The sequence below is a fragment of the Hetaerina americana genome, unplaced genomic scaffold, assembly GCF_022747635.1.
Source record: "Hetaerina americana unplaced genomic scaffold, ioHetAmer1.1.p SCAF_7, whole genome shotgun sequence".
In the NCBI taxonomy this organism is placed as follows: domain Eukaryota; kingdom Metazoa; phylum Arthropoda; class Insecta; order Odonata; family Calopterygidae; genus Hetaerina; species Hetaerina americana.
Genome location: NW_027287316.1, coordinates 13,205,588 through 13,222,003, shown reverse-complemented (window position 1 = coordinate 13,222,003; position 16,416 = coordinate 13,205,588). Strand labels below are relative to the sequence as shown.

Genomic DNA, 16,416 nt, shown 5'->3' with positions numbered 1-16,416 from the left:
AGCACTAATCATACTGGTGAAATGAAGATGTCAATTTCAAAAACTGGAGACTCAACATCAACTCAAATTCACTGGCCTTTCAGTAATATCAATATAATAAATTGTTGCCTCACTATTGTTTGTGCATTAGAAATATAAACTATATGAGTTACACTTTATGGCTCTTGCCAAAGGAATAGTTGAGAACATGATGAGAGAAATAACTATTCAGGAAGGAGGTAGGACTTCAGCCAGAATCTTCCCAGTTAGGTCATAACCACTATAAATAATTTGCCAAAGTGATTAGTTGACTAATCGCCTATCATTGTTTAAGCAAATTATTGAATCCTAAATATAATCTTGACTGCCAATGGCTGGCTAAGAGAGTCTACGCTCCAAATTTATGGAATACCACTGGGCACCCCCAGTTAAACCAGGGCTCATGCTAGGGCAGGGCTCAGTGATGTTTGGATATTAAATACTTTTTGGAGCCAAGATATGGAAAGGAGATGATCACTATACCTACAATTATGCTCTGTTTTATTTGCATACCATATGGCTGAGTAGATGAGCTTCTAATTGAGCTTCTAATTCTATCACCAATTCTTGAGCTTCTAATTCTATCACCAATTGACGTTTGGGTTGAAGACAGACATTGACTATGTTTGGCAGCAGGTAGAAGAAAGGGTTTCACTTCAGAAATTTCAAACAAATTTTACACTTCATCCATAGGTAACTGAATAAAATAACAAGTTTGAAAAAAATTTTTTTATTTCTCTGACTTTCACATGATTTTCCATTGTAGTAGAACAGTTGAGAGTATTGTCTCTGCACAAATATCATCAATAAACTCAATTTATTTAAATATATAAAGAGAAACTTGAGACAAGTGCATCACAATGACCTTTTCCTAATATGGCTTCTGGATTCCCAAAATTACAATGGCAGTGTTCGCTCCTCCCAAATATTACCTTGGTGTGATTTCTACCTTTGTCTTGCTTTACACAAAAAATACTCTTTTAAATATCACAGTCAATAGTTCCTAGCAAACTTTGCATAATATCAGAGACTGTACAAAAGCAAGTACTCTGATAGATATTCACAATATTTTTGGATGATGGAACACTCCTTAACGGAATGAAATGATCCGCTTGAATGATGACATAGGCTAGGGTTTGTGTCAGAGAAGTAGTAATGAATTTCAATAAAATATTGAAAATGATTTCTGGCATATGAAACTTCACAATAACAACTGTACTATATAGAACATGCATATTTAGAACAGCAGCTGCTGTGCACACATGCAGTAGTTTAATTGAAAAGATAATTCAGATCCTGGTGCAATATTACCTATTAAAGTCCAAATTACACTTGGGGATAATTTTGCTACCATTAAGTGCTCCTCTCTCTCAATGACTTAATAGTTCAACAGTCATTTTAGCATTTTCATTACACAGGACATTAAGTGGTGCAATATATGCCGAGATTTTTGGACAAGTGAACTTTTGATCTTATCTGCCGTTGATGGATTATTTCTTCGCAATATTGGTATCAAGACACATGGATACATGAAGAAAACATATTTTTACAGTTTATTGGCAAAATAATCACCAGAGTGTTTTATAAAATTTTATTCTGATAAATGTCTTTCATGGCTGCCACTAAAGTTGTACAAATTATGCAATGGATAATTCACTTTTGCCATGACTTTTCATGTGGTTTCAATCGGAGATTCTGGAAGAGAATTTTTTCCTGTATATCTTGGTAGATGAAGAAACTCATGGCATTGTTACAAAGATTCAGTTCATGAGACTTGAATGAAGGCAAGTTCTTGTGATGATGAAAAACAGGTAGAATACTACATTTAGGCTCACATCACCACATTTAGTAATAATGCAATAACCTCAGAACTCATTTTTCAACACAAAAATAAACCATACAATCTGCTGTAGTATTTTCGAACTTCTTGATAATGCAATTTCTCGTGCACTCTTGAAAAACCAACTCCATGGCTAGATCATTGTCATATCAATGTTTTTACATACCTAGATTAACCTCTTGATAGTTTAAACTAACAACCAATAATTTCCCAAGCTCATAATGACAATGTTCATACCAACAGAATTTCCCATTGGATTTTTCAGAACAATTTGCTGCCCTGGGTAAAATCTCGGTCCATTCCAAGAATTGACCCTAACCATATTCTTACCATGTGAATCTTATTTAAATCTGAATTTAATCTCTTTTCATTACATTTAAATATAATATTATGTAAAATAAACATTTTGGGCAGTGATAACATTAAAGTAAGTTTATTGTGAATTACCAAAGAAAATTAAATTATATTTGTTTTTCCATTAATTTAAAAACATGAAGGATGGTTCATGTGATATAATGAGAGACAAGTATGGTGTGCTACCTCTCAAAATCTAGGTGGGAGTTCTTGCCTATTGTAGTATTTTGTCTATCCCCTGAATTCCATAGGATTTGGTACCATTTATACATTCTGCCGCCCTTCCTTGTCTCCCATTCTTGGCCATCCCAATTCCTCTCATCTGATCACACCCCAACCTGAATTCTTGTACTCATATCTTTTGATGACAAGATTAGGAAATATTATCAAAAGTTTTATCTGCCTTGGCGTAGGCCTGAGGTCAATATCACCAAATTTTAGCAGAAAGCTCAAAGAAACTTAGGATGGATACTTAGATGCCAAATGGAAATAACAATCCATGCTAAGGTCAAAAATAATTTGTACTTCCATCATCCCCTCTTGTTTTGGCCTAGAATGGTTTATTCAGTACAGAAATAAGGAGTCACTGATGAACCATTAGTATTAAACACAAAACCACCATTTAGATGCTTTGCACTGAAATAAGAATTAGGTAATACTCATTACTATTTGAAGAAGCATTCCAAGATAATACTTTGTTGCTTCATAACATCAATTTTTCACATAAATACAAGCAAATAAAATTGTTTGCAATGCTGCAATAGTGATTCTGGCCACAAAATGTGGTGATACTGCCCAAATAAACCTTTTTTAGTGCCTATTTACCAGATGTCAGAGTCAGGTTGAGCTAAACTTAAATCATTTTTCCCTGATGCCAAATAAAAATGTTAATAATGCCTTTGGTTGGAGGTCTATATGTTTTTCCATCATCTAATTAGCCCAATTATATATTTTTTAATTTGAGAAGACTTTGCTAAGCATTATCAGAAGATCTCTCACAGGTTTCATAATGATATATCCTTACCGTCCTTATATTTTATGCTGTTAGTTACATCAGAGATGGGATACATCTATTAATACAAACAGTGCAAATACCATAATTGCCATTCATTTTCCAAATTGTTACCAGAACCCTGAAAATACCTAGAACGCGTATGTACCTATAAACAGCTGAATTGTGCAATTTAAGTGAATATTAATTCTGGATTTTTCATGTAACTAACATTTTGCAGCATCTAGCAATATCATTCCAGGAGTGTAATATGTTATTACATAACACAAATAATTATCCATCACACATGCCTCATTAAAAGTCTTTCACATGTACCATATCCAATAGGAAAACCATTTTTATCATAAAACAACGCCATAAGTATGCACTTAGTCCAACCATTATCATGGTGTAATCACAAAGTTATAATCATTTAATATAAGCATAATAACAATTTTACTAAGTGTAATGACTGAATGGATTTAAAATCACAAGAGACCTTTTCTTCAGATGGTCAGCCTAATAGCACCAGAATCCGCCATCCACTTTCACAGCAATCCATTTACAAAAATATTTGCGCCTTTCTCTATCACTTCACAAAGGATTATTATTCGCACAGTCCTGAGCTGGCACTGGTGGAACTGAGTTGCAAACAATGAACGCTGTACCAAACTACTCAAAGTATCCTTAATATCAACAGTTCATCCTCACTTTGGAAAGTCTTAAACAATCGACTGACATGGCACTTACGGATATTAATAGAAACCCCTCTCCAGTGGTTTTAAGAAATTCTTGATTTCAATAGTTCCCTAAAAATTTGAACTCATATCACCACCTGAATTGTCTTTGTCACTCCTTTTTGGCTACATATGCAGAAGGGAATTTTCTATGGAAATTTCACGAATACTTAAAAATCATGTCACTTGCGAAGAGAACAGGAGATCTCACATCACAATGAGTAGGAATTTTAAAAAATCCAAGTTTTATACTAAAAGTGAGTATGGCCTTTCCAAATTTCACTATTAAGCCAATAGTCTCCCCTAAGATAAGCTATCAATATAAATTGATGAGTCACAAAACACAGCTGAATAATTCCTAGCCTATATGGTATTCAGCACTGCCGATGTTGTCAAATGACCAACAATAAGCTGGGACATTGATGACCAAAACCTATAAAAAAATTGCAGGCATGAGTTGAAATAAAATAAAATTGTGATTAATGCTGTTATGTGGATGCACATTTCAAATAGATTAAAAGATATCTGCTCATTATAATTATTCATTGGGTGCTGAAAATGATTCGAGAATATAGTAGAGGAATATTTTCAAGCCAGCTGCACCATCCACAACATTGATTCATCTCCACCAGGAAGTTTGGCGAATATGATATTAAATAAACGCATAACATAGGAAAGAACTCCTATTGAGCAAGAATCATGGCATTACCTTCATCATGAAATACTACACAACAGGATCTGAACAGTACGAAAACACTTGAAGAGCTGAGAGAATCCCCTTAAGCCTGAGATATGATATACCTGGGACTTAAAGCTATTTTTATTCAAAAAAGTATCAATGTACATATTACTAATTAAAGAGGAATAGCATCTTGTGATAAAAGCACTCATCTACAGGTTGGAAGGCTCACATTGGAATTCAGATGACTCTAGGCAACCTAAGCTTCCCGCAAGCCACGTGATTTCCCTCAGATCAGACCCTCCTGGGCCGCACACAAGAGGAACTGCCTCCCCCCACCCTACCTTGATATGCATACATTTTGTGACATTGTTGAGCCCCTAATAACAGGCATTCTCACCACTGGGCACAAAAAAGGCAAGGATCATCTCCTTTGAAATCACCACAACCCAAAGTTTGATTTGATACATGATGGTAGAGCCCACACAATACTAACTCCCCAATGGTGTGTGAAATTCACACATCAGCATAATAAGGGGGGCCAGTCCACTTCCCTGTGCCACCTCTGATTTCCCACAAAGATCTGGTACCTGAGAAATCACTCAGGGCGAAGCTGAGGGTGCCTGAGTGGTGCCTGTACCAGCACTCTACCCACTAGAATAGTACATCTCCTGCCTTCCTTGAAGAGAATTAATTCATTATTCTGCCAAAAATGGACCCTGATTAACAATTACACTTATTGCTTGTCTCTGCATTTCTGGGTTGTCCATCCGTGTTAGTTGTCTTCGGGTGACAAAAGTTCGCTGGCCATCCTGCCTACAAACGTGACCTTTGAGCTGAGGATGCAGGCAGAGTGGCCAGTGAACTACCATCACCCGAAGGCAAATAACATGGATGGACAACCCAGAAATGCAGAGGCAAGCAGTTCAATGCCACGGAAACCTTTGTACGAATTACATTTATAAGCACTTGTGGTCTGGCAGCTTCCACATTCCTAAAACCCAACATCTCTCATCAGCAATCAGTATCACCTCCTGACAGGTCAAAGGTCAATAGGGCTAATGGCAATGACATGAGAGGGAAGAAGTGAAAGAGATGAGGAAATCAGGTGGACATGGGGAGAGGCTTGAGATAGCACAAAAGAGGTGAGATTCCGGTTGAACACCGGTCATCTGGTGAACAACTGGTGATCAACAACCATTGGAGGGGGAGGATATAAGGTACCTGTGCCGTAAGTTTAAGACATGAATGTTATCCTAGCTTGAGACAAAAAGTTACATTACAGTTGATTCCATGGGCTCGTTTCTCTAAGCCACAAGTTGATTTGTAAGTCCTCCAACCTTAGTCTTAAATATGATACACATAAATTTTTCAAATCCCTATTCTGTTTAATATAAGCAAGTGACATTTTATAAATATCAATACCAAAGTTCATACAAGTAAATTTCAAGGACTTGTAAATTGACTTGGAGCTTTCAGAAATGGGCCCCATAAAGTTAACATGGAAAACAGGAAAACTAAAAGAGAACATTGTATTACTTACAATTGTCAGGCTCAACTTCTACTTCATCCAGTTGTTGAACAAATCACACTGGGAATATCCACTTGGACGCCACTGGATTTTGAAGGTTATTAATAGACTCTTTGGGCCACAATGAAAGTGGCTCCAAAGGCATGACAAAGAGTTCAAGGGAGTAAAATAAAAATTCCGATGGTGGTTGAGAACGTGGAATTCCCCCAAGCGTGCTCATGTGATGACTTCCAGGAGACGGTCAAGCCACGAGGGTGAGCGGCAATGGAGGTAACAATGCTCTAGGGTGGTGTCAGGAGCTGGGACATTGTCTTCAATCGTATGTGGGAGAAGGGGGTTCCCTTTTGACGAGGGCCACAGGGACAGCGGCAATGATTCCTGAGTCGGCTGGAGGAGAATGTATGGCTGGAGACATGGAGAGTGCTGGGTTAGCCACAGCAATAATATTGTTCCCACTTGAAGCTATCACCTGAAACGACATACGACAGCAATTTTATTCAGGAAACTCATTAAACTTAGAACTAGTTCAGTGCACATTTCAATATGGATTAACTTACGAGTTTTTAGCACCTATTGAAAAAGAACAATCGCACCTGATTTTGACATAAAACCATAAATACAGTAATCAACCCAAAGGTCGGTTTAGTAGGTGATGGTAGAGATCACCCAGTACTAAGCCCTAAATGGCATGTGAAAAATTCACACATCAGGGTAGGGGGGCCAGTTCCTTTCCCTGTGCCGGTTATGGTTTCCCAGGAAGACCTGGTACCCGAAAAATCACTTTTGCTTGGGTGGAGCTGCAGGTGCCCAGAGTGCCTTGCTTGGGAATCGAACCCGGGACCATCCGGTCAGCAGTCCAACGCTCTACCCAATGGGCTACCGCAAACCAGATTTTGACATAAAAAAGTAAAACATTTGATGCCATTAAACTTTTACTAAAGTGCTTTGCTTGTTCCTTTTCAGCCAATTTTCCATATGCATTTCGGTTTGTTATTACTGTCACATTTATTCATATTATTTGGGGGTATCCCAATCCCTAGGGTGTCAGGTGGAGTGAGAACACTTCAAATTCTACTCTCAATCCATCAAAACATTGCATAAACAGGCTGCAGTCTACTGACAATGAAAGACTTCTTCCTAGACATCCCTCCACTTCTTTAAGTCCTACCAAAAGCTACCCATTTATTCTATCTATCCATGAAGTTTAATGCATAAGGAACAATTCAATTGTGATACTTTTTAGTAAACTTGATAACATACATTGATTAAGTTGGTACCTAGAATGGCAGCTATTACCTTCAGCCAATGTAAAAATACTTGTCAATACACTTTGGAGGACACTTTTTTGGTGGCACACTTTTACTAACCCCAAAGCTGGAAGATGTTGCTGTTTGTGTAAAGGATCTCAGAAATTAATCGTTCAATTAACAGGTGCTACTATTCCGCAGAGTTGAAATCAATCGAAAAAAAGATTTTAGGGCAACGATTGTAATTGAGACACCTAAATGCTACTGGTTATTCAATCACTTATGGATTTCATTAGACTCACTCCACAAGTTCTCCACTCTCCACAACTCCACACATATGCATTTTCATAAGCATGTACACCACTGTGATTTATATAATTTCAGCAGCTGATGTGTACAACCCCATTAAAAAGCCTCTGGTACCGACCTTGTTCTCATGAAAGAATGAATCCTGAGTTGGAGACGCAGCACCAGTATCCACACCACCATCTCGTCCTCTTCCAGACACCAGCTCCCTCACGACCCTCAAGCCTTCATCCATAAGAGTTTCGCGCACCATCTGTTGTACCTCAGGATGAAGAAGAAGGGGAGATATGTAATAGGTTTACTCAATTCTTCAAACACAGCGGATATCTTAAATAAATTTTTTAGCTAAGGTACATACTTATGTACATAGATATGAAGTTATGGAAATAAATAGTACCAAATGCAAGTAATAAAATGAATGAATTCAAAACTGACTGGAAACTTTTAATCTACTGTTACATAATTAAAAATATTTCGTAAGCATAACTCTTGTCATCTTTAATTATTACTGTTATGTACATATATACATTAGATTGAAAAGCAAAAAAATGATACAATGCAATCATTAAATATCTCAAACTTATATATGTTAGTTCGTCACTTGGCACTTCAAAATTATTGGACTAATATACCATTACATGTCATATATGTATACAATAATGCAGTCAATAAAACTCTAGGCAGAATAAATTGGGCAAAATGCGCTTAAAAAGATCAGGAAGACTAACCATAGAACTCATTTCTCTTTACCAGGAAAGGTGATCAGTGCCACCCTGAGGGAGTGTTTTTGGACTTAATTCACTCACGGTTCACCCTCCTGTCCCATCGGCGTCAAACCTGGAGCTCCAGCAAGACTGCACTGGCCACTGGGGTTAGTCCCCACCACCCAAAGCGTTTGTGATGGGGGTGCCAACATCAAAAGAGGCTCCAAGATTTTGCTGCGTGCAACATTAATGTCAAAAGCAGAGCAGGGGCACAAAAGTGGATGGATTACAGGGTGCAGCACTGGGGTGGGATGCCATGCGGGAAGGGTAAGGGGGAGTGGGATGACGGAGGAGAGCATGTAAAATAAGGCAAGGGGTCATTGGGGGACAGCGAGAAGAAACCACAGTTCTGGTAAAAAGGTGCTGAATGTTTAACTCCAAGCCTCATTTTTTGCAAATAAAATGTTTCTCAAAAGATCATTATTGTTTTCAGATACAATGTTCTTTCCCATGGTATCATTCTGTGCTGTGAGACATTCATATCTAATTCCACAGAATATTTACTTCATTGCATAAGGATAGACCACTAGTGTGAATTATTTCTCATTATTAAAAAAAACCATGTTAACTGGCAAATGGGTACTTTGAAGCTAAACAGAGAGCCTGCACTTAAAATCTGAATGATCACTGGAAGACTAGCTGTGTAAATTTCCGTAGCTGAGTACATGCCACATCATATTCATTGGAGAAGCTACATGTCACTGGTCTCACACACTACGCTGAAACTCTCTACTACTACTACACTCGCATTCCCTGCCTTTTACAGACTATTTGGGGGTAGAGTGTTTCGTGGTGCATTTTCATGTGGTAGTGATGTTTCAATTTCTTGCTTGTTGTGTCCTGGCTTCCGTGTTGTAGGATGGCTTTCGTGCTGCATCATGGGGTGCAGTTTTTTAGTTGTTTTGCAGTATATGTGTTTGCATGAGTATTGGATGAAGGGATTTTTGCATGAGTGTGTGCGCTGCTGTGGGTGTAATTTTCCGTGTTGTTTTTTTGCATGTGGTATTTTTCCTTTTTACGGTTGGTGACCTAACACCCCCCGCCACACGCCCTTGTGGCGGCTTGCAGGGTATTATGTAGATGTAGATGTAGATGAACATGTACCAATTCTGACTGTTGGTTTTGCTAGGTTCTAACCTCATCCATGGATGAGTAACTGATTACCATCCATCACATGAGTAATAACCAGTTATTCTTAAAAACTTAGCACTGACAAATTCTAATGAAATGCTTAAAATCTATTTGAAATGAAATATGTTAAATCCAGATACATTTAAATTCACTTGAAATCCAGCTACATTATATGTTATTTCGATTTCTGTAGCAGAACCTATGAAAATGTGCATTGTAAATTAAAACAAGATTGGCTCACTCAAATACATTCCTGTAAGATGGGATTCATATGGGTAATTCAAGGTATCATTAGAAATGAATTTTAATTTGCCCATGTTAGCATGGTTTAGGTCAAAACAAGAAAATTAGGTGACTTCACAGGAGGATCAAGACACCAATATTTATTCCAGATCAATTAAGATTTTCCTCCCTCTCAAACAGGAGGTATTTTTGTTTCCAGAATGGGCTAGAAAGGCCTCAAAAAGCATTAATAGCCAAATAGGAGGGCAATGGAGGTTTAAACGATGGGATGATGGAGAAATAAGCTTCATTTAGCATATGATATTCAGATCCAGGCATCTTATAGAACTGTTTTCTTCAATAGCTATCAAGTAAAATAGCATCATCCGCTGTCATCATGTGACTCCTCTTACATTTATCTGCTTTTTGAGCTTGAGTCCAAATTTAAGCAAAATTTAGCAACAATTTTCTTCAACAAAGGATTTTTTGCTCGAAGCTTAAATGCATACCAAAATGCTTTATAATGCCAATTTTAGGTGTGGAAACAAAATAGAAACCCTAAATCTGGAAAAGCTTTATAATGGAGATGGATAGATGTAGTATATTTGATGTGACTGGTTGATTGGAGAGGGTTAAACATTGGGAATGTTGAACAGCTCATGCAAAACACAAAAAATATTGCAAAAAAATCCAAATTTTTAGAAAACACATGCCACAGACATTTTTCAAAATAAATTAATGCCGTCACGCTATGCTTTTCTTTTTTCAAATTGATGAAGGCCAAGAGTGCAGTGCAATGCGTTAATTAAAAGCTTCATTTAGATACTTAGATGCTTACTTCAGTTATTCACCGATTTCAAAGCAAAAAGTAGTGCCTCTTGAACAAAAAAGGACACTAGCTTCCTAAAGGTAATGGAACTGAATATGTTCCCATTTCATTTCAACATTTAATCATGTTTATTCAACAACATTTATGCGAGTGATGAAATATACTTCATTCAGCATTGGAGCAATTTCTGATTTAACACTGACAAATACTTATTATGGTGCATTCTACTTCAATTTTCTTTGCTTACAGTAGTTACCTACGTATGTTATGCATATATTTTTCACGGCAAGTTATTGAAAAAAATAAACGATAATTCACTATGAATTACTTTGGGGGCAACCCTAGAGTACAACATGATTAAATTGCATGACTATAAAATATATTGAAGACATAAAATTACATTTAAAAAAATCTAAACAGACCTATATATTTATTCAGTAATATTTGGCAAAAGTAGGATCTATTGTCCTTCCAGATCATTATCAGAGATGGCAAGATCATACAATACTTTTGCTAGTTTACATACATAGAATCTAACAGTGGTTACAACTAGATATGTGGGTCCACTACAGTACATTAATTCAAAAACAATTCAGTAAAATCATTTCAAGTTTAAATTAAACTATGCTGTATGTTTGTAAAGGATAAAGGAATGGAATGGTAACTCAGTGAGTTTGGTTTTCAACTGCTAATTGGAGGGTGTCTAGTTTCAAAATTTATGGTAATGCATTGAACAATCCCATCTAAGAATCCAAGTGATGCAATTTTCTTGCTGTCATGACATTGTGGGAAACCAAGTGGTGATACAGAGAAAAGAACTTGCTCCATTGCCTTGAATGTGTGAATTTCACATGCCTTGAGGCTCATGTTACGTGAGCTCCACACTCATCTATCAAAATCAACCTAAACTAATCAATGTAGTTTAAGAGCAAATGTCAAAATGTATAGGAAAATAAACTGAAGAAGCAAAATATTTACTTCAGTTGTCATTTATTGCTTGCACCAATTATAGAATTTCAGACTTTTGTACTTGTTACTACAGCCTTCATGATTGTGAACTTAACAAAAGCATAGATAGATGACTCATTAGAAACCACAGCTCAGCCTTTGATTGTCAATGAACTACCGCAGGGGCACCTATGATAGGTACACTTTGTATAAGAATTTCATAGCAATATTGGCACAGTTATTTACCTAATTCAAATTTTGGTTAAAATATCATGATGTTCTGGTGATAGCAACAGCATGATGAATATGATCAAATTTTAGAAATATGCACAAACATACATGTAGGAAATGTTTTTCTACAGCTGTATGAATCGAAATTGCAAACAATCAGTGAAGTGAAAAAGTTAAGTAATCCCAAAAATTGCATTATGACACTATGCAAGTGACTCCTACCTATACATAAAATATAAATCAAATAATAAGAAAAGCAATAACTAAACTATAAATATCACCATTAACTTTTCCCACCCACCCTCAATTAATATTAAAATTCTTTCATAAATAACCTACCTAAGTCAAGGAAACATTGCAAGTAATAGTTATAGGTAATGGGAATGAAATTGAATTACTATTTATACACCTGAGGTGTCCTTAAACATGAAATATCAAATATCTTAATCCATTTATGTCAGACCAATTTTTGTAGCAAAGACAATTGCAAAAGTTCACGAACTGGAGAATGTTCATACTGTCTTTCAATTTTTTAGTGAAAAGTGGGGGTGATGGCTACCTAATGATAGCTTAACAGACTTTTATAAATGACCCAAGAGAAAGAAGGAGGTAGTAATTAATGTCGATTGCTTGAGAGACATGAAAAATTTTATGACTGTGGATATATGGTGTTACAATTTCAATGCCCTATTCAGGATTTGATTCACCTGTATCCACTATTTCTAAAGATTAGGGCATGGGTATTATTTAAGTGTGTCAAACTACTTATATGCTAAGATGTAAAGAAGTTTAGGATACATGTCCAGGATTTTTGTTGCTTGAATGAAGACACAAACATATAGCCCTACTGTAAATCACATAATGGCAGGGAAATGGAGATGTTTCTGAATCTTCCATAGCAATATGATTTATATCAAATATTGGTAAGTAACGCATTTTAAATCTTATTTGAAACTTTTCAGATGACTAGTTAAAAATTGACTCTGCCATGAACTATGATAAAGAAACTTTGCTCCCATAAGCCCATGACCTGACACTGCAATAGTAAGCACCTCTGTGTCACACTGGTTATGATAGTTTTAAACAAACTTTGAGCATTTAATTCAACTGGATGATTTAGGCCAAAGCCACCAAAATAACTGTGCCATTGTTCTGCTTTAATAGCCCTAGTGTCGTAAAGCTCCTTACATTCCATTGGTTAAGAGACACCACAAAAAAATCAAAGGGTAGAGAGAAAACACACATAGAGAGAGAGAGAGAGAGAGAGCCTTAAAAGTAAATGCTGCCACTTACCCAATGAAAGATGGGCTACCGTTATGGGTGGAGGACCAAGTCGTTCCCCACCCCTCCCCAAAACCTGAAACCAACGATCACCTTTGCAAACCAGCAGCAACCCAGCCGAGACCAATCAACCCACGCACACCAACGAGCCAAAGGAGAGAAAAAATTGTGTGCGCATTCACACCCTAACCACCATCACCTCCCGTCCCACCCCCCCGATTACAGTGAAAGGGATACCAATAGGCCAAGACGATCACACACACAAGCACGCTTTCACACATATGCACACACACACAACCTCAGTCACACCCGTCTCTCTCACTCTTTGCCTTTATGACTTCAATAGCACGCCCCGTCGGATGCAGCCGCCTCCTCCTTCACCACGACCCCTCCTCCACCCACACCCACCTGCTTGGAGATGATCTTGGTCGATGGGCTCCCCCCCTTACCACCCCCACACCTCTGCCCCTCGACACCCTCAACCCCTCCGCCCACAGACTCCCTTGAGTCGCCACCTCCAACGCCCTCCTGCAACGACCAAGGAAGTTAACATGAGTTGTGCACGTTCAGCAAGTGAGGGAATCACCCAGACCACCACCAATGTGACACATTGGTAGGTCTGGCAAGTGGTCTCCAAACTCTATGCGCAAACCTTTGAACGGGTATGATCCATGAATCGGAATTGAATACCTTGAGCCACTTTCTTTGTGGAATGGTATTGGTCCTTGGAAAAAAATTTGGAAAACTCTAGGCTATAGACTTAGATAGACATTAATTAATGGGGTAAGGCTTAAAAAAACTGAAATTCATCAGGAGCTAATTCCTGTGTTAACAGACTCAGCCTGTGTTAGGTACAGATTATTGATCAAACATATTTTTTATTTTACTAATTCTAGCCGTAACACAAAAACATAGGTGGAATTTTGTGCAGTATTAAAACCAGGGATGCAAAAATTTCTAAAATAGAATTGAAATAAAATATGCTGCACTTCAGAGTCACGTCTCTGGATATTTGCTATCATTTATATGTTATGATACTGCATAAGAATTTGCCTGGAAATGCTACTGAACTTTTCGTAATATTCTATTTTCACCATAGTTTGGCAACTGTCTCCAAGTCAAACTTTTTCCTAATATTTTATTCGTTTGACATCTCTTAAGTTTCTTGAGTTACATATTCTCTCGATATGTCATCATGGCTCGAGTGTATTAATTGGGGAAAATTTCCATCCGTAAGTTTCGACTGAAAGACCATCTCTTGTGGAAAAATACAAAGCCAATGGTTCAAGGAACAGCTGAGTACCTATACTTTCGGGGCAATTCGACAGTAAAGGACCTCTTCCTCCTAGATTATGACGTAAATGTCTGCAATAAACTTCCAAATTATGTTGAAATTCAATGAACCCATTGCAACGAAAGTAAACTGTAAAAATGTGCAATTAGGAAGGTACGTGTATCTTGATTCAGGACTTTTCTACACAATCTTTGCTCACCGGGGACACCGTTTAGTACATCTTATGTACTCGTAGTATTTGGTCACCGGGTTCCCCATGGACTGAAAACACGCGGAGATACATACCACCCATGCCCAAGGCGGCAGTATACCCTCTGATTAAGCGATTGCCTAAGCCCCTGACTAAAACCGATTAATTCTTCTGCTACATCTACTGATTAACTTCTGCTATTTCATGATTTTAAAAGGAAATTTGCGTACGAAAATATTCCTGAACGATTTCAAGAACGAAGTTCATTTTTACGACCACTGCCCAAAGATTCCACCGTCCCCTATGGAAAAACACTCCGATCGTTCTCAGTTGGTGCTTCTCAATGACGGTTTAAGAGCTTAAACTAATAGGCAACTCTCTGGATGGGCTTTGATTATCACTACCCTTGAAAGTACAAAATAGGCGACATTATGCGACTCGAATAAGCGCCGGTACAACAGGGAAAACATTCCTTGCGAGGAACGACCAACCAACGCCCTTAATGGATTTTCCCCGCTTCTATTCAATTCAGTCACCAGGGATACAGGGAGAAAATTTCTTCAAACTTTTGTGAAACCCTGCTAGCAGTATACTCGTTTTCATAACCTACGTGGTTGGTTACCTAGCGCCAAGCTATCAAGATTTTACGCGAGGCGTCAACACGGGCAGCAGATAACCATACTCTCTGGAAGATCGAGAATCGATCCCCTGACTTCCCCGCTGAAAGCCAATTAAACCATCCCTTCCAGGTTGATTGCCCCCTTGGACACCGCCTCACAGTCGGTGTCGTTGTGCCTCATTTCTGATGCCGGCGTGTTTGTCATTTTCTCACTCGACGTACTCTTCCCACAAAAAGAATAGACAAGCCTGGATGAACGAGCAGAGATACTGGCCAGACTAGTCTGACATGTCCCGCTGTAGAAAGTTTTTTTTATCAAATAGCAAATCTAATGCCTTTGCGGCGTTATCTCCTAAAAAGGATATTATCTCCTCAGCACTACAACTTTTAATTGAGAGAAATCAAGCTTGATGTATTAGAAAAACTTAACAACCTGTGCTCAAGATGACTCAATGATTCTCACATTAAAAACAAAAATATAAAAGGAGACATAATTTACACCAGTGAGAAAAAAACCCTGACAGATGGCTTTAGGTTTCTACAGTAGATATTACCTGGTAGGGTGAGCTTCCTCCAGAATCGGTGTCATCAGTGTCTGGTCTCTCTGGGTCGAGGCAGGACGAGGAAGAAGAAACGCGGCCGCTACGACGATGGCACCATCTGGCGGAAAGAACCATTAAAATTAAATTAACCCAGTCTTCGAAACGGTATGTTTTGCATCAATTTTCATTTTCGTGAATTCTAACCCACACGCTGGAAATTAGAAATGCAGAAACTTGGATAGTGCCTCTAATGTTATTCTTGAGTGGCAGACTTTTTCAGCAGAATATATTTTCATTTTCAGTAACAACGTGCATGCATAGATACATATATTATACCCAATCATCGTAAGCCGATAATGATGCCATACGTTGGAGGATTTATCGGCATACATAATTTCATTCAGTGTAAAATTTCAATTATTGTTCGTGTAGCATGCTTATTTCAAGTGTTCAATCAGCAAAAAGATAGAGACAGCCCAAATTTTGGGAACTTTCATGAAAATTTCAGGTTTCTAGCGACGGTAACTTGCGGATAATTTACAAATTATGCCTTCGAGAATTTTTCTCGATCCTTGAGTAAATTGAACTATTTAGTTTTGAAGAATAAATTAACACTAGCGAGAAGTGAATGCAAAGTTATCTTTCGAAAGATTAATATCACA

General features: G+C 37.7%; 1 protein-coding gene across 1 annotated transcript in view; it reads right to left on the bottom strand.

The window, feature by feature from the left end:
- Positions 1-758: 758 nt before the first annotated feature.
- The window catches only part of LOC139696541 (uncharacterized), a 65,363-nt gene continuing 49,705 nt past the window's right edge, over positions 759-16,416 (bottom strand). The window contains exons 10-15 of the mRNA XM_071595344.1: positions 15,767-15,872; positions 13,459-13,637; positions 8,510-8,641; positions 7,825-7,996; positions 6,163-6,619; positions 759-4,373 (exon numbers count right to left, since the gene is read on the bottom strand). Of these exons, the coding sequence (XP_071451445.1) occupies positions 6,464-6,619; positions 7,825-7,996; positions 8,510-8,641; positions 13,459-13,637; positions 15,767-15,872 (745 nt within the window). The 3' untranslated portion in view covers positions 759-4,373; positions 6,163-6,463. The remainder of the gene's footprint in view (positions 4,374-6,162; positions 6,620-7,824; positions 7,997-8,509; positions 8,642-13,458; positions 13,638-15,766; positions 15,873-16,416) is intronic.